Here is an 18,664-nt window from a genome sequence, read left to right on the forward strand (position 1 = left end):
CCTGTGATGCCCACTGATGTGGCCAAGGTTCCTGGAGGCACTTATCTTTGCCCCCTATCTTTGTCTTGCTTTTGTGACCACTACATATATATATATGGATATATCTTTACATCCTTTATACACACACACACACACACACACACATACACATACACACATACACACACTATATATATATAAAGAGTTATATATCTTAGGATATAACTTGTTAAATGGACCTGTTCACGATGGGGAGGGAGGTACTAAAGAGATGAGCCAGGTTGCGGATGTCAGGAGGAAGTTCATTCTGGCACACATTCTACCCGCCCCCCCTCGCCCCCCTGTCCTGGGGAGGGCCACCGCAGGCTTTCCAGCTCTGTTTTTGGGCTGGGACTCAAGAGTGGGGGACATGTGAGGGTAAGGGCAGGCCCCCAAATTAAGGGGATCTGCCATGCTGGGCATGTGATGTGGCATGGACCCTCCGACCAGGTCTATCTATGGTAACACCATCAGGGTTGAGCCCTGGCTAGACCCAGACCAAACAGCAGAGTTGACACAAGGTTTAAAACAGGGCTGGGAAAGAGCTTGTTGCAACCCTCGTTCTTAAGCCAGCCTTCGTTCTAGAGAATGAGAATGGAGGTGTGTTCCAGGCGGTGAAAGGAGAGACGAGAGGAGGGAGATGAGGCAGGACGTGACGCGATCCCTGACATACGGAGCCTGAATTTCACACTCTGTTCACTCCTGTGCCTTCAGGTCTGTTCCCTTGGCTGGCTGCTGCTCTCAGTCAGACCTGCAGTACTGCTTGCTTATCTTGACTTATCCCATCCCTAGGAGCTATCCCTAGGACTCATGCTTAGGGAATGTGAAACTGGCAAGAACTAGAGTGGGAGGCATGTAGCGATCACCACAGCGAGTGTTTTGGTGGTGGTTTTGCTGGCCAGCGTGCACCAGTGACCTTGTGGTTGCCTCTGGTGAGCGAGTGAGGCTTCGATTGTGTGTCTTGAGGCTGGAGGTAGATGAGCACAAGATAGTTAAGAAGGATTTTTCACTTTGTATTGTATATTCTTTGATAGCCTTTGAATTCCTTTATCCTGTTTCTGCTTTTGTATAATTTTTATATAAATTAGATGTATATGAAATGACTTGTAAAAATCAGAATAAAATGGAGCTGTGAACAGCACCAGTCTGCTTGGGCCCCAGTAAAGAGCTGTGGAGCCGGACCACAAGGAAGGGTGAGGCAGGTGAGAGGGGCACAGACCTGTAGCCAGTGCCAAGGCAGATGGTGTCGTGGGCCAGCCTCCGGTCACATCACGAGGCAGACAGCCCGAGGGCAGAGGCAGGCAGCCCTTAACTCGGGGAACCTGGCCATGCCTCAGCTTCCTCATCTTGAAAACCAGTGTATGGGCGATGACGTTAGTCCCAACCGACTCAGCAGGATTTGGCTTTTGTTGTTTTCTTTTGTTTTGCTCTTTCCTAGTGACTCGACAGTTCCATGCCTTGTAGGTGTGATGTAGTGATTAGATATTGAAACAAGAGGAAGGGTCAAAGGCAGACAAGAATGACTAGAGGCATGTTGGGATGAGTTGATGACCTAATACTTGTCGTAAGGACCTACTTCCACCTGGCATCTCTGGAGAGCTAGAAACAGGACCTAATAAACACCACGTTTCCAAGAAAAGACAACTAGCGGCATTTTGTCAGTGGCAGAAGAGAGGAATCAGCCATGTTTTTGATGGTTTAAATAACCGCAGGCAAGCCTAGGAGACTTTTCTTGAGGTATAAATCTCTCCTTCTCCTTTGAAAAAGTCCCATAAACAAAATACTATCAAAATGGTTGTTATTCTGCCAGTCATGTTAATGAGGAAATGTGCATTAAAAAATTTTCCATTCCCTCTTCTCATCAAGATAGACCCAGGGAATGCCAGCTCAAAGGCCAAATTATCCATATATGCATCCATAATTAAACACCTGAACAAAAGCATACATCTGCAAGTTTTATTGAAATATGGTTGGTTTACCATGTTTTTTTAGTTCCAGGTGTACAATATATGATATATATATTTTATATATATATACACATATATTTTCTTTCTGATTCTTTTTACTTTAGGTTATTATAAAATATTGAGTATAGTTCCCTGTACTATACAGTAGGTCTTTGTTGTTTAGTTTATATGTAGTAGTGTGTATTTGTTAATCCCAAACTGCTAACTTAACCCTCCCATCCTGTTCCCTTTTGATAACCTTAAGTTTGTTTTCTCTGTCTTTTTCTGTTTTGTAAGTAAGTTCCTTTGTATCAGTGTTTTAGCTTGCACGTGTAAGTGATGTCATATGATATTTGTCTTTCTCTGTCTCACTTTACTTAGTATGACAATCCCTAGGTCCATCCATATTGCTGCAAATAACATTATTTAATCCTTTTTATGACTGAGTAATATTCCATTGAGTATATATACCACATCTTTATCCATTCATCTGTCAATGGACACTTTTATTTTCCTGTCTTGGCACTTGTAAATATACTTGCAAATTTTTACATTGATTTTACTATAGAATTAACTTCATGGTTTTCCATAGTTTTAGATGTGCATGGTCTTTGTATAAATAAATAAATACACACACATATGTACATACATGAAGTAAGTAAGGTACTCTAGAAATGTAGAAAAAAGAGTACAGTTCTTCCATCACCATACCGCCCAGAGATAATCACTCTTTTGACAATTTTGTGTGTGTGTGTTTGTTTTCTTTTGTATATGTTTAAATTTCTTTCCTATGTTGATACATCAGAAAGACCAAAAGCAAGGTTATAGTTGTACAGTGTTCACCCTTTCACTGTGCAGTGACACTGGAGGAAAGCCTCTGTTCTGCTTCCCAGAAAGTCCTGCTTCTGAGGGAGGCTGCCTTATTCACTCTCTCTCTTTTTAATTAAAAAAAATATTTTTTCCTTTGGCTGCATTGCATGTGAGATCTTAGTTCCCCAGTCAGGGACTGAACCTGCACTCCTGCATTGGAAGCTCAGAATCTTAACCGCTGGACCTCCAGGGAAGTCCTGTTCACTGTCTCTTATTCCCAACCCTGGGGCTGCTGCCCTGCAGTTGAAGGGGTTATTCCACGTTGTCCGGGAGGGAGAGTTCGGAGAACTGGGTCTGGTCATTTTCTGCCCGATCTCCTTGCTGTCAGTCGGACACCCTGAAGGCCAAGAAGAATTGACGTTTGGACAAGACCCCAGCTCTAGGGGAGTGTGTGCCCATTTAGTTCAACGGGACAAACTCTCCACCTTCTTCCTGGAGTTCAGTGTTCTGGTTTGACTGTTACTGGCCTGACTTTTTAAACATTTTCTGTCTCTTCCTCTAATAAGAGAAACTCTGAAGTCTGTAAATTCCTCAGAGTTTCTATCCATCTACCTCCCCGTTACAGACCCTGCACCCCCCACTCCCCCCAGACTCAGGCAGCCACTGCTAGTTCCCCACACCTGGTCACCAGACTCTGGAAGCTTCTCAGGGCCGGCTCCACGCTGGCACCCAGCCCTGCTCAGCAAACAAAGAACAGTTAGCACATTGTTCTCAGTTGAGTTCACAGTGTAAAACCTTCTGGGCCAGGCACAAGCTCCCTCCGCCCCCCTCTCCTGGGCACTTGGACTTGCTCGTTGTCTGACTTCTGGCTGGGAACGGAGGGAGGGCAGAGGCAGGGAGCAGGCTCATCCATGCCCCATGCCTTCCACCAGCTCAGCCAGGCTGGGAGCAGCCTCCTCCTCCATAACCCTGACAGAGCCCACGGATTCTCCCAGCCTCTAGCAGATAGAAGAACTGAAACAATGGCTAATATCATTCTAGTTGTTTCTTTTTTACCATAATGACTCCTCCCATACTGCTTTTGAAATCTCAAATTTGAATATTTTGCAAATATGCATTTTGGCATCTGCCCTAAACCCACACCTACACTACCTTTAAGATAATCCACTGGTAGCGTTCTCCTAGATGACAGTTTTCATAAAATTAAAATAGTTTCTTCCAATGAAACCCTATTAATTCTGGAAACCTGAAGCTGAAGTTTATTCTGTTTTAATGTGAACTGATCAACCTATCACACTTTGATATATGTCTCTAAGAGGTGGGAGAAAAAGATGCCCACAAACCTTAAAAACCTTTGCCCAAAACACCATTTTTTTCAAGTAAAATTATAGTTTCTTTGCAGTTCTTTTGAAGACTTTTTAACTTTGAAAATTTATGATCTAGTTATGTGACCTATATTAAACTCACTAGAAGAGCTTTAAAAAAGTACATATGAGGGACTTCCCTGGTGATCCAGTGGTTAAGACTTGGGCTTGCACTGCAGGAGGCTTGGGTTCGATCCCTGCTCAGAGTACTAAGACCCTGTGACCAGATAGCACAGCCAAAATAAACAAATAAATAAATAACAAAAAGGACAGATGTCTAGGCCACTCTCCTACCCATCATCCTATTTGGATCCAACTATCCTAGGGAAACCTGGCATCACTATGGCTTTAAAAGCTCCCCAGGTGATCCTAGTAGGCAGCCAGCTTTGAGGACCAGTGTTCCAGTCAATAAGAAGAGGTGCCTGCACCCCATGGATGATCCAGCAATGAATGATATCACTGATATCAAAGAACAAAGACAATGAGTGACATCACTTGAAATCAATGAACAAAGAAGGTTACCATTTCAGATTAACTCAGAGGAAAAATTATGGGTTAAATGAATAAAAAGTACTAAAGAGATATTTATACACAGAATCGCAGACATTTCTAAGTAAACTGTGTCAGCATATTCTGAATTTTAACCACCGAGACGTTTCATTAGGGTACTTGTTAATCACGGATGGCCTGGAATGATGAAATTCAGGTCTCAGATTTTTTCTTTCCGGTTTTCCCAGCCATGCTGGTTGCCCTGGCAGCTTCAGTCTGTGTTGGCCTTTGTTTCTCAGAAGGTTTAGAGCCTCTGTACGTGACTGAAGGTCCCATGTAGACCGATATTTCTAGGCCTTTGTCACGTTGCCTTCTGTCTGTCTGAGCACACACCTGAGTCTCTTCTCTTTACCCAGGTGATAAGCTGCACAGTGCTGTCAGGGCCTCTCCAGGTGGATGTTAGAGGCATCGACTCTGAGCTGGGGTCAGGGGTACAGATCGAAGCAGAAATTCTCCTCGCTATTGTTGGTTGTTTTCTTTCAAACATTTTATCATGAAAAGTTTCAAGCATCCGGAAAACTTAAAAACACCCATATGCCCACTGTCTTGATTCTGTGGTATAGTTGTCCCTTCAGCAGTGAAGCTTTGAATTACATGGATCTCCTTATACACAGACTCCTTTGCAAGAAATAGCACTGTGGTGCTACACAGTCTGCAGCTGATTGAACCCATGGATACAGTTATAAAGTTATAATTGGAGTTTTGACTGCATGGAAGGTTGGCGTCCCTAACCGTGGGATTGTTCAAGAGTCAGCTATAAACATTTCCTGTAGTTGCGTTACCCTCACATCTAGCTGTCTGTTCATCCATCAATTCATCTTGTTTTTTTGGATGCATTTCAGTGTCAATTGTCAGTACACTTCACGTAGAAAATTTTAGCAGCAGCGTATCAATAATGGTAGTACAGAATTTGTTTAAGGTTATTTTCCTTTTCAAATGAAAACTACAAGGACGAAAATGTACAGATCTCAAGTATACGGTTCTGAGCTTTGACAGATACACACACTGGCGTAGTTCAGAGTCCTGTCACAATACACAGCATTTCATTCCTCTGGGAAAATTCCCTTGTAACCCTTCCTGTCTCCCCCATCCCCCGGCAACCGTTGTTCAACTTTTTAAAAGTTATAGATTGGTTTTGCCCTCTGTAGCATCATATATTCATAAAAGGAATGAAATCATGTAGTAAGTACTCTTTTGTATCTGGTTGTTTCACTAACATGACGCATGTAAGATTTACCTATGTTGTTGTGTGTATCAGTCCATACCTTTTTATTAGGAGCCTCTGGCCCAACATTGACCAAGAAGCATTGACCTCAAGACAGCTTGGAGCCAGGCAAGGCTGCAGCGGGCCCCTCTCATGGATCGCTCAGCGTCAGAAGTCAGTGGCCGTGTCATAAGGACACTCATGCAGCTCCGTGAATGGCACCTCCTGGGAAGGAGCTGAGGTCTCCTGCCAACAGCCAGACGAGGGAGCCGTCTTGGAAGCAGCTTCTCCAGTCCGAGAGGAGCCTTGTGGTGCCTCCAGCTCTGCCTTATGCAACTGCAGCCTCACGGGGGAGCCCGAGCCAGTATTCCATGGCATCGAAACAGTGGCCAGCACTGCACAGGACCGGCTTCCCAGGTGGCACAGTGGTAAGGAGTCCCTCTGCCAGGGCAGGAGATGCAGGAGACTCGGGCTCAGTCCCTGGGTCTGGAAGATCCCCTGGAGAAGGAAATGGTAACCTGCTCCAGTATTCTTGGGGATAATTCCATGGACAGAGGAGCCTGGCAAGCTACAGTCCATGGGGTCACAAAGAGTCAGATATAACCTAGCAGCTGAGCGCACACACACACACATGCTGCTCGGGACAGATACACCACGATTCATTCATTCATTTACCAGTTAACGGACACCAGGGATATTTTCAGTGTGGGCCTATTGTGAATAAAGCTGTTCTGAGCATTCTTGTACAGATGTTTTAGTGTCTTCATTTCTCTTTGGTAAATAGATAGGAGAAGAGCTGCTAGATAAAGGGTAAGTCTACATTACTTTTGTTTAAAAAAAAGACAACCAGATCTTTCCTTAAAGTAGGTATACTATTTTACATCCTGGAAGATGTTTTTATGAGAATCGAGGCACTCAGACATTCTCACCAACACTGGTGTTGCCATAGTGTTGATTGTGTAGTGCTATCTCATTGTATTTGTATTTATTTTCTAACTTTAGATTTTCTAGTACATGTGAGTTAACACTTGCCACGTGCAAAATATTGTGCAAAGTGTACAAGTGCCTAGCTCCTGAAAGCATGGTCCATAAACCCATACTATTAGATTCTCTGGGAAGTGCAGAGTTTCAGGCCCCACCTAAGGCCTGTTGTATCAGAATCTGTATTTCAGCAAGATCCCTGTATAATTCTGACACATAATCAAGTTTAAGAAGCACAACATTAGGGGATGTAAAGATAAATAAGATACTGTTATCTTTGTCAAGAAATGGGGCAAGATAAAAAAGATGTGGGGGGACCTCCTTGGCAGTCCTGTGGTTAAGACTCTGGGCTACCATGGCAGGGGGCACAGGTTAGGTTCCTGGTTGACGAACTAGATCCTGCTCGCTGTGTGGCGTGGCCAAAGGGTCTAATTTAAAGAAAGGCTGTTGGTGAAGGAAGTAAGATGAGGCTGTTATAATAGGCAGAATATGATGCTCACAGCAACAGACATGGAAACAAGTCTGGAGAGATGGGACAGGGTTTCATGGGGAAGGCATCACCTATCTGGGTCATGAGCGATAAATAAGAAAGAGACAGGAAGACATGTATCCTTAGCTGCACTGTAGGTTAGTTCCCCTGGTAAAACCAGGAGTTAGATTGAGAGATAGTGGTAGGAGAGAGAGAGCGAGCAGCTTTTGGACTAGATTGACAGTCCAAATAAGAGAGACGGAAACTACAGTGACCCCATGATCCCTAATCGTGTAAGCTGTACATGTACAAGATTGTATGCATATGTTTATTCATTCAAGGAGTCGCCTTAGCTTTTAGTTTAAGACCTTAGAATGTAGAACTAATAGTGCAGATACTGTATGCCATGATTATTAGCAGTGACAGTAGGTTTTCTTAAATGGTAGTAAGGAAACTGAAAACATCAGAATTCAGGACACTTAAAGTGCCACAGAATATTGGTATGGAAGTTAGGTACAAATAGAATTTTATGTGTATATAGACAGATGTGTATACACATAAACAAAATGAAATCAGATTTTTGTCTGAACAATCCAGAATTTAGATAGATATTACTGCTCTTTTTTTGTATTCAATTTGAACATTATCCATGTTAGGAGCTAAGACTTGGGTAAAGTGCTAGGACTACTTAGAGTAAAACACTTTAAAATTAGTTTGTAGCTTGACTCTAGGAAAAAAGAATTACTAAAGAGAAAAATTTTGAAGGGGCTGCAAAGGATTTTTGTAATTGATATCATTTTAAAGTGCTATCCCATTTGTTTTGTTTGTCTAACAATCCTAGGGAGGCATGATTTGAATTTACTAATAGTCTCAGCTAGGAAACTGTAAATAACTTGGATTTGGCTTCTCTGCTTAACTGTCTGCCTGACCTTGGACAAACTGCTTTCTCTGAAATTTTTTCCACGGGTGTAAAACAGAAAGATGTGTTGCCCTGGTGGTTGGTATGAAGGTCAAATGGTCTTCATGATCTCCTTTCTCCTTTATTTTAAAATTTAATACTCATTAAATGAATTGTAAGGAATTTTAAAGAGACTTGAGCTCTAATATGACATATATAGATGAAATATTTTAAACATGTTTTGAATTTGAGGCACCTCATCCTCAACGAAAAATAATTAAGAAATGGGGAAAAGCCATCAGACCAGGAATTCTGTCACCTGTAACGATTACCTAAATTTTTAGCCCAGAGGAAGGAAACAGCTCTTGAGGTGGCTCCAGGTCCGCGCTGAGGGCGGGTAACAGTGCCCCCTGGTGGACTGTGAGCGAAAGGAAACATTCAGAGCTGCTAAACCCCGCCACTTGTTTCTGAACTTGATCCTTCTTACATACTGGGCTTGCCTTTAATAAAAACATATTCATTTTTATTGCATGATCTGTCATTCTGGCTCAGTTACAGACATCTGATATTTTCGCTGACTCTACAGAGATGCATTTACAGAGTTTACATTTTCAACTCTTTTCTTTTCATGATCACAGCAATCTTGAGCTGTGGAAAAAGTTCAGTGTCAGATGTGAGGGACCCTAATCTCGGTGTTATAAACACGCACCAGAAAAGCGGCCTGAGCCATGACTTTCAAATCTGTAAAGTGGACTTGGTAATACCTGCCTTACTGCGTACTTGGCCAATCATGCAAAATACTGTCTGTAAATGTCTTTCAGGTTTCACTTAATACAAAAAATGCAAAATATAATTATGTTTTAAAGGAGTTATCAGGGTTGTGGAAAGAAAATAACTCCAAAAATGCATAATAATAAATGCAGTTCAGAGTAGAACTAAGTTCCATTAATGTACTAACATGTCATGATGTTACTTTTACTTATTTTTCCCCCTCCAGAATCTCTTCATTATGAGCTCTCAAACCAATGCAGCTTAGTTGTGGGAGAAGGATTGGAAACTAACACTGAACACGGTGTCCAATCTGCCAGGCTTTGAGGCTTCACACATACTTTTTTCATTTAAACTTTCCACCAACACTTTGAAGAAGATGTTATTTCCGTTTTTACAAATAAGGAAATCAAGCCCCAGGAAAGGTAAGTGGGAGAGTCGGGTCTGTTTGCACCAATGTTTCCCTCACCCCATGTTCTGAAACATTTGCCCTTCATCTTCTTAATTTTTGTAAACAAGAAACTCTTAAGTAAACCTTATGTTGTTGTTTTTTTTTAACCCCACAATTCCATAGTTTCCTTTTTCTGCTTCCCACATCTGCCCACTCCTCACCCAAATGTAAATTAAAACCACAAGAGAATTTAAACATGTAGATATATTGAGTACCTTATCTGCAGGTAGGGATATTTAAAGGAAATCATAGGTAGTCTTGAGCTCCCTTGCATTCTGTGAGCTCTGCGCTGCAGTGAATATCACCTGATGTTGCTACAGAGTCACATGTCACAACCTGGAAAATGCACAGAGGCAGGAACGATGAAAGAGCTTCCCATTTTATTGTCTGGTTAGTTGGGCCCATCACTTATTTGAACAAAATCCTTTGCCTTTTAAAAAGTCATTTGGCTTGACAAAAAAAAAAAGTGTTTGAATTTTCTACATTGACAAATTATATCAGCTAATTTTGAGTTGACTGAAAAATACTGCTCTTATATAAATGCACTTAAATTCCATGTAAATATACTGTATAATGTCAATATTTTTAAAGCAGAATACAAAGATAACCATAATTCCAATTAACAATATATGGGTAGAAAAGGAGTAAGAGAAAATTAACATAATTACCTTTGGATAGTGGAATTACAAATGATTCTTAATATCTTTTTTATACTAAGCATGAACTACACTTATAATGAAAAGAAATCTCCTTAATATAAAAACACAGACATTTTTGATGCCACAGCAGGAACCTAAGAAGCTGAAAATGGCAGCTGTGTACTTATTTCCAGGTAAGTGTGTTTCTTGTGGAATAACTTGAAAGCAGTGGCCTTGGGCGATACAGTTTGGAAAATATAAAATTGAAGCCTGAAAGGACGGTTTATTCAGGCTTTCATTCCCAACCCAGTGGAATCATTCCTCATGTTTCATCTTCAAAGCCCACAGCCCTTCATCTTTTCTGGATGGTTCAGAGTTACAGTTTACATTATAGTTGTAGTCCAGTCTGTATTTGTTATACAGAACCCCAGGATATGGAGGGCGCCTGTACTCTATTTTACATCAGAGATGGACCATCCCTGGGTTTGGGGATCCCTGGGACATCCTGGAACCAGCGCCCCTCGGATACTGAGTGAAGACTATCTAGAGAAGTATGCAACATACAGAGTGATGACTCAGATCATGACTGAGATAGATTAGTTTCAGTTTTATAATACCCAGCCAAACTTCCTGGATGTCTTCGGAGAAAAAAAAAAATCCCCAAATATTAAAACCCTGGAACCCTTCACACCACAAAGTAAAATTCCCCAAAATGGAGAAATGTACTGGAAGAAGGTGGGGTGAGAGCTCAGAGCAGTCAAGTTGTCTATGGTGGAAAGAACGCATGTTCCCCTTTAGGCTGAAGAATGCAAAGCATCCCAGTAATGCTCCATTAAATACTGAGCAAACTTGGTATTTCCTCAAGTCCCTTCAACATGGAGGCAAAGTGCAGCTCAGGGCATCCCCATCTCTCCTCGCCTCTCTCTGAAGCTGGCTCTCTGGGCAGTTCTTTGAGCATCTGCAAGTCCATCTGCTTCCAGTTGCTCTTCTTTTGTACCAAAGGTTCCAGAAAGGTGATAGGAGGTTCTAGGGAAGTGACAGACGGCTACTAAGGGGTCAGGCTGTGGTCATGTCGGAGACAGCAGAGGGAGGAAGTGGAGAGAGAAAGCAAGACTCAGTCTGAATAAAGAGGAAGGGCAAGGGGACGACTGGGGACGTCAGTGAGGGTGGGGCTCTGGGTTCAGGGTGTATTCCCAGCCTGGGTTAAGTCAGCGTGGCCGGGGCAGGGGGAGGATGAAGCAGGGGCTGCCCTGCCTAGGGCTTGAGGGTATGTAGTTCATTCTCTTTAAAAAATGCTGTCATTTCTCCGTGTTCAATTTCTTTATCAAATTTATTTTAACAACCTTGTCGTCCCTTCCATTCAAGTTAAATTCAAGTTTGAGCAAAGAGTATTCTATCTCTCATCTTCCTAATATTTAATATTATCCTTCTTTCTGTTTTGTCATTTCCTCTAAGTAATAAAACATCATACATAAATGACTTTTACTCAGGCTTGTAGGACCTTTAGGTTTTCTCCCAGAGTGTATAATCTAATAGCACTGAAGTAGACCAACTAATGTAATGACAAGTCAAGACATGGAAGACTTCACAATTTGAGAAGTAAGAAAGTTTGGTGAAATTTTAAGAGATACCTATGGCGGGCTATGGTGGCAGAGTCAGAATTGTGAGGAATGAAATTCAGCACTTTGGAACAACGAGATGAAGGTTACAAAAATAAAGCTATGCAGTGACCGGTTGGGAATGGTATTCGATGGAAGCGAGAGTGCCAGGGGAGTGGGGCACGTTCACAGTTAGCACAACCATCCCAAGTTCTCAGATGCCTTCTACCCACTCCCCGTGCCCGTGCTGAAATGTGGTTGTTACATTGTGACGTGAGTAGACCACATTGCTCCAACAAGCAACACCAGCTACGGGAAGTGGTTTTCTCTGAGCACATGTCTCTGTCTTAAAGCCAGTTGGAGTGTAAATCATTCTGGAATTGAATGACTTTCTGTATTATGTGTCTGCTCATCCTCCATATCATCCTCTGAGCATAAAACTCAGATTTCTGATCTTGGCATTCAAGGTTATCCACACTCAATCCCAGTATTGCCAACTTCTCTTATTTTTTCCCCCAGAATCCACATACACCAGCCAGTCTGGTTTATCTCCATCACTGTGAATTCTTGAGTAGGCATCACATTTCATACCTTAATCACCCTTCTCCACTTCATTGTTTGGGTCTCTTCTACCATCTAAGATACTCACTTTCCCTTTTCCTTAACGCTCAACCCAGGGGACCTTGCCCTCTTCTGAAACCCTGCAGCCCTGAGATCACTCCCACTTATCTCAAAACAAATTTCAGTAGATTAAAATCACAACAACGGTTTTGTCCGACTACAGTGAAATTAAGTTAAAAATCAATAGCAAAAATATAACTAGAAATCTTCAACTGTTCTAAAATAGATCAATATATTTATAAGTAACTCATGGATAAAGGAAAACAATCTAAACAGAAGATGGAAAGTATTTTGAACTGGATGACAAGGAAACTAAATCATATCAAAACTTGCAAGATGTAGATAAAGCTGCCCTTAGAGGAAAATTTTTTAAATGCATATTAGAAAAGAAGAAAAGTTGAATGCCAGTGGTATGTGTCCATCACAATTATCTTAGAATATAAAACAAACAGCAACAAAAAAGTAAAACCAAAAAGGGGATAAGAAAGGAAATAATAAATATAGGAGCGGAAATTAATGAAATTACAAAGAAACAATAGAGACTATTAATAAAGTCAAACATTTTTTAAAAAGAAATAGAATTGAAAAATTCCTAATAAGACTGATCAGGATAAGAAAATGCACAAATCACTGATTAGGGTTTTTAAATTAGGGGTATTGTCTCAGATCCTAGAGACATCATATAATCATAATATGAGGATATTACCTTAACTGATTCTCTGTGTAAACTTTGCTACTGTGAAGAGATCATGCTTATTATCTTGAGCAGATATTCAGGTCGATGGGGCAGTTATGCTTTGGGGGGTAAATTAATAAATTGGCCTTTATGTTGATAAACTGATATTTGTTCTGTTTTGTTTTTCAGTTTGGTTAAGGTGACTCAGTTCTACAATGTTTGAAAAGCCCTGTGTAAACTTACCAAATTGAGTCGTTGTACTTGAATGCAGACAACTAGACGCTGGCCCCACAGTTATCTAAGACAATGAATGGGCAGGGCTGCTGTAGTCCCAGTTGGATCCTTTCTGTGGAGTAGCTAATTTGTATATTTCCTCAGTTGTGTGTGCACATCCGATCATGTCTTATGTATATTTATATCCTATATCTGGTGGAATGAATAGCATTTTGCCCCGTGGAGGCACCATATGTGTAAAGCATGGGGCGGGAAATGGGATGGTGTATTCAGGGAAGAGCCACGTTTCTGCTGCAGAGCATGACTTTCAGGGGGGTTGCTGAGGGAGACGCTGGCTGGACAGACGGACTTGGTTCCATTTGTGAAAAATCTTGGAACAGACATCTTCCTGTATGTGTTTTCATCGAAGATTTCCAAACATGGGGTGATATAAGCAAACTTGTGTTTCAGAAAGCACACAGGTTCTTTCTTAGAACTTCTCGAGAAAATGAATGTATGTCTCGTTTCTTTCCCTAGGTTATATGTCACAGTCATACGGGGCACTCAGAATACTTCCTAATTGATTAATTGGTCGAGGGACTCTTTCTTTTACAAGCAAACAAGCCAACTTGTTGTATACAAAGTGCTATGGGAGACGCAGCTTCTTCCTGCAGGAGTTTACAACATAGTAATGAGATAACACAGGAAGAAAATGGGCCAGGAGTAAAATGGCTTGAATTCTACATTCATCTTCTCCATTTTAGTTGTTTATAAAACAAATATTTAATAAGCACCTATTATGTGTCAGATCTCTGTTAGACTTTAGGTATGCATTGATGGGAAAAATATTCATGGGCTTTGCATGTCCAGTGGAGGACAAAGATACCAAACAATCACAAAAATGGATTCAACAAATAATGTATTGAATAATATGTGCCAGGCACTACTCTAGGTGCTTGAAACCATAATGAAAAGGCAGACAGAGATCTGTGCCCATACAGGACTTATACTCCACTGGTAGAAGACAGAAAACAAACTCAAGACATATAATAAATAAGTAATGTATATGTCTTATTAGAAGGTGATACATACTATCAAAAAAATAAATAGAAAGCCAGGTAAAGGCTTTTAGTAATGGGGAGAGGGCAGAGATAGGAGTTGGGATAGGACATCATTTTACACAAGACAGTTGGAGTGGCCTCATTGAGAAAGGGATGTATGAGCAGGAACTTAGAAGAGTTTGGAGAGTTGATGATGTAGATATCCAAGGGGAATGCATTCCAGGCAGGGGGAACAGCCCATGTAAAGATCCAGAGTGTTCCAGGCACAGTAACAAGGCCACATCCTCTGCAGCAGCACAAGCCAGGGGGAGAAAAGTGGGCATAGGAAAGCTGGTGTAGATTTTCCTGGGCTTTGTCGGTCACTACAGGGATTCCCAGGTGACTTAGTGGTAAAGAACCCACCTGCCAATGCAGGAGGCACAGGAGACTTGGGTTTGATCCCTGGGTCTGGAAGGTCTCCTGGAGGGGGAAATGGCAACCCCTTCCAGTATTCTTGCCTGGAGAACCTCATGGACAGAGGAGTCTGGTGGGCTACAGTCCATGGAGTCACAAAGAGCCAAACTGAGCAGGCACAAAGGCATGTGGGTCACTGTAAGGACTTTGAGGAGCCATTATATGAGTTTGAGCAGAGAGAGAGGTGATCTGATTTATGCTTTAGCAGGATGACCAGTTCAATATTGCAACCTATAACTAAATCATGATAGGTATGTCCTGAGATGGTTAACAAGAGGGCTGAATGTATAAAATACCTGTGTGATCTTGGGCCCCAAGTTTAACCGGCCTCCTTGGACACACCAAGTCATCTTGGTAGGGACCTGGTAGCATGCGGAGTACATAAGCTCAGGTTGTAGGGTATTATTATTTGGAAATGATGCAGGATGGCACATATTTTTGATGCAGGATAGCACAAAGGGTCATTCTAAAACCCTGGATGGGTTCTAGCAGTGGAAGCACATAATTCTCAAAAGAAGCGATACTATATCTGGAAGAGTGAAAACTAGTTCTTCACTGAAAAAAAAAATTACTTTTTTTTTGGATGTATACAGCACAGATGTATATATAGTATGTTAACAGATATGTAGTATATTGACAGAATTTTAATTACATGGGAGAAATATCTAAAAAGAACCTTTTAGGGACAGGGTGGGTTGGGAGGTTTTGTGATCAGGAGAAAAAGTTGGAAAACACTGACTTAGGAAGGGAGTGAGTGACAGGAAGATCACTGAGCTGGAGGTTAAGAAATCACAATCGAAATCAGCTTAGTATTAACTCACTGTGAGAACTTGGACCACTTGCTTCCCTTTTCTAGGTTCCAGGCTGCCTTCAAATGTAAAATCATTTAGAATGAATGACCGTTTAGATTTTCTCCAGTGCTAAGATTGTGAGAAGGATTTAAACTGGGGCTCCACTGAGTTATAAACACCTGACTAGGGGAACTATGGTAATCGGTCAGGCATTCGGACCTATCAAACTTCAGTTTTCAATAAAATAAAAGGGTAGCATCGATAGACTTTAAAGTCTGTCCCTGGCATCTTTCCTTTGATCTGTTCTTTAAGCTATCCACAAAGCTAGATTTCTAGAAGTCCTGCTCTGGTTCACTCCAGAAGATTCTTGAATGCAGCACTGGAGGCAAGGGTACAATGAAGTTTTGTCAGTAAGCTGCTCAGCAGGTGCTTTGAAACCTGTCAACCAGGCAGGTTACTGCTCAGTTTTCACGTGATTTCTAGACATTAAAAGTCCCTTTACAACCCACTTGGGTTATTATTTGAAAGAGAATGATGTACATGGTGTGCTGAAGGGAAGTAAGAATTAGCAGACTAGAGTACCAGGTTAAAAAACAAAGAGCCTGTGTATTTGTGGCATCTGTAGATGACATCAGCTAGACAGCTTGTGCATAAAGTTTTTTGCTTTAGAAGTCCTTTGAGGACAGAGTGTGTCTTCTAACTCAAGCGTTTAGTGCTCAATTAGTATCCTGCTCCTAAAAGGGTTATTGTGAAAGTGTGTTGACTGTGATGATCACATGCAAGTTGAAGAGAGAAAAATAAAACCTAAGCCATAAATCTTTGAGTGCCTTAGCTTGGGTGATCTGTACTGATGTGACCATAGAACAGAGCACTTATCTTGTTTTCCTTCTGCCATTGAATCACCTCATGGTGTTTCCTGATAAGAAACATAAATGGCATTCATCACCTAACTGGAACATATACAGCTCATTTATCACAGGGCATCAATGCTCAAACAGTTGTTTTGAGTAACAAATTCAGCTCTTCTCGGATGAGTTATGATTGCACAGAATTGTTTTCCACTGAACAGCAGGGACCTCTTGAATGTTGTCAGCATTTGGAGGTAGTTGGAAGAAGGAGCTCTATTTAATGACAAATGGCTAACTATTCAGAATTTCAATGTGTACTGGGAAGATAATTCAACCTCTAGTTGATCCAAAGAATCTTGGAGTTGCTGGCAATGAGAAAACCACAGAGTCTGCTTGAAAATATCAGGCGTGAAGGAGTTAACTGACTGTGTAAGCTTTATCTTATGTCCCGTGGACTTGTGGTTTGCCGACTAAAGTCTCCAGTAAATGATTGTTAGAGACCTGTCATTGATAGCTGTGGCTGGTTGCTGTGTTTCAAAAGCCTGTTGATTCCTCTGCTAGAGGTGCAGTATCCTCTAGCCCTTTCCTCATCTCAGACCTACTCGGGTCTGCTTGCGAAAGGATCTATCAGATCAATAAACATGAGTGACAAAAACTACAGCACCACCATCTACAACAGAGTGCTAACAGAGAGGGTGTATGAGAATTCAGACCCAGAAGAAAACAGAGGTCCCCTTTACGATGAAGTCCATGAAGATGTGAGGAGGGGAGACAACTTATATGTCAATGAGCTGGAAAGCCACGAATATGACTCTGTGGCCGTGTACACTGTTGGGCGTCAGGGGAGAACCTTGTCCTCTTTACAGCCAGAAACAGGAGAATACGTCTTGCCTGATGAAACATGTTCTAAGGCTCAGGATCCCCACCCAGGGGAACCCACGGAGGATGAGGACATCTCCTTGGAAGAATTGTTCTCACCAACCAAGGACCAGGAGTCTGACCCAGAGGAGCCCCAGGGGTCCGACCCAGAGGAGCCCCAGGGGTCTGACCCAGAGGAGCCCCAGGAGAATGGAAGTGAGGTGGAGGCAGACCTGCCCTCTCCTTCGAGCTTCACCATCCAGAATAGCAGAGCCTTCTCCACCCGCGAGATCTCCCCTACCAGCTATTCTGCTGATGATGTTTCAGAAGGAGACAAATTGGCTTCTGCAAGCCCCGAGATTAACCTCTTTGTGAAGGTAAGGAATGCCCTGAAACAGGCACACCTGCTTCTGCAGATGGCATAACTGGTGCTTTATTTTGCTCTGAGTGACCAGGGAAAGATGCATGGTGGTGTGGTCCTTGGATGCCAGTATCTATTAAAGAGTAGGGCTGATGAATGAGTCATTCCACGGTTCACCCAGAACAGCCCAAAATTACAAGAATTGGAAAGTACATTTAAAGTGTGTGTCTTATGACCGCTTCTCTGTACCATGGGCAAAGCCTTTCTTCAGAGTTCCCTTTGGAGGGTACTCCCCTGGTGGTCCAGGGGTTGGGACACCACCCTTCCACCGCAGGGGGCATGGATTGATCCCTGGTTGGGGAACTACTACCCCACATGCCATGGGGCTTGGCCAAAAAATAAATGAAAGTTTTAAAAATGGATGCCAAAGAAACATCCATGATGAGCAGAAAATCAAAATTAAAAAAAAAAAAAAGTTTGCTTGTGAGTGAGCAGAAATTGTTGCTCAAATCCTTTCCTTTGTGACTGACGTCAAGTGCCGTTTTTCTGTCTGGTTAAATTTCCTTCATCAAGATGATTTTGTAAAACAAAACTACAGTTTGTGAAAGTCAAGACTACAGTCGGGCACCAGTGTTTCCTCCTGAGTGTTTCTAAGTCCACAGATAGTGCTTCATATATGTGGTCAATAAATGTTACTTCTGTTACTCAGCTTGCCCTTTTGACCCCAATATAACTAAAATATCTGATGAGATAAAATGATTTCACTAGTAGTAAGACGCTTAGCCTCAGTGTTAATGTTTAACCCGTGGGATATTTAAACAAAGAACTTTGATGATCTTTGTATTAGATTGATAGCCTAATAAAGATTATGATTATGAATATTATCAAGACATAAAAAGCATTTCAGGGCTAAACAGATCATCTTTATGGATCAAGATGATTTTTTTTCCCAACATCCCCCCACCCAAATTCATAGTGACACAGTTCTTTAATGTGAAGACAGCATATTGGTAATCCTTCTACTCCTGGCTAACAAAAATAATTACTCTACAAATCTATGAAAACCCCGGTTTATACTCATTTCTCCC

At 41.8% G+C, this 18,664-nt stretch overlaps 1 protein-coding gene across 3 annotated transcripts in view; it reads left to right on the forward strand.

Moving 5' to 3' along the window:
- The window catches only part of CLIC5 (chloride intracellular channel 5), a 192,084-nt gene that overhangs the window by 9,059 nt on the left and 164,361 nt on the right, over window positions 1–18,664 (forward strand). The window contains exons 2-5 of one of the 3 annotated variants that reach the window (XM_070456351.1): window positions 5,946–6,319; window positions 9,237–9,432; window positions 10,177–10,290; window positions 13,181–17,592. In XM_070456351.1, the coding sequence (XP_070312452.1) occupies window positions 16,999–17,592 (594 nt within the window). In that variant the 5' untranslated portion in view covers window positions 5,946–6,319; window positions 9,237–9,432; window positions 10,177–10,290; window positions 13,181–16,998. The remainder of the gene's footprint in view (window positions 1–5,945; window positions 6,320–9,236; window positions 9,433–10,176; window positions 10,291–13,180; window positions 17,593–18,664) is intronic. The other 2 variants (XM_070456352.1, XM_020894540.2) reach the window with 2 other exon arrangements.

This window comes from Odocoileus virginianus, chromosome 27, assembly GCF_023699985.2.
Source record: "Odocoileus virginianus isolate 20LAN1187 ecotype Illinois chromosome 27, Ovbor_1.2, whole genome shotgun sequence".
Lineage (NCBI taxonomy): Eukaryota > Metazoa > Chordata > Mammalia > Artiodactyla > Cervidae > Odocoileus > Odocoileus virginianus.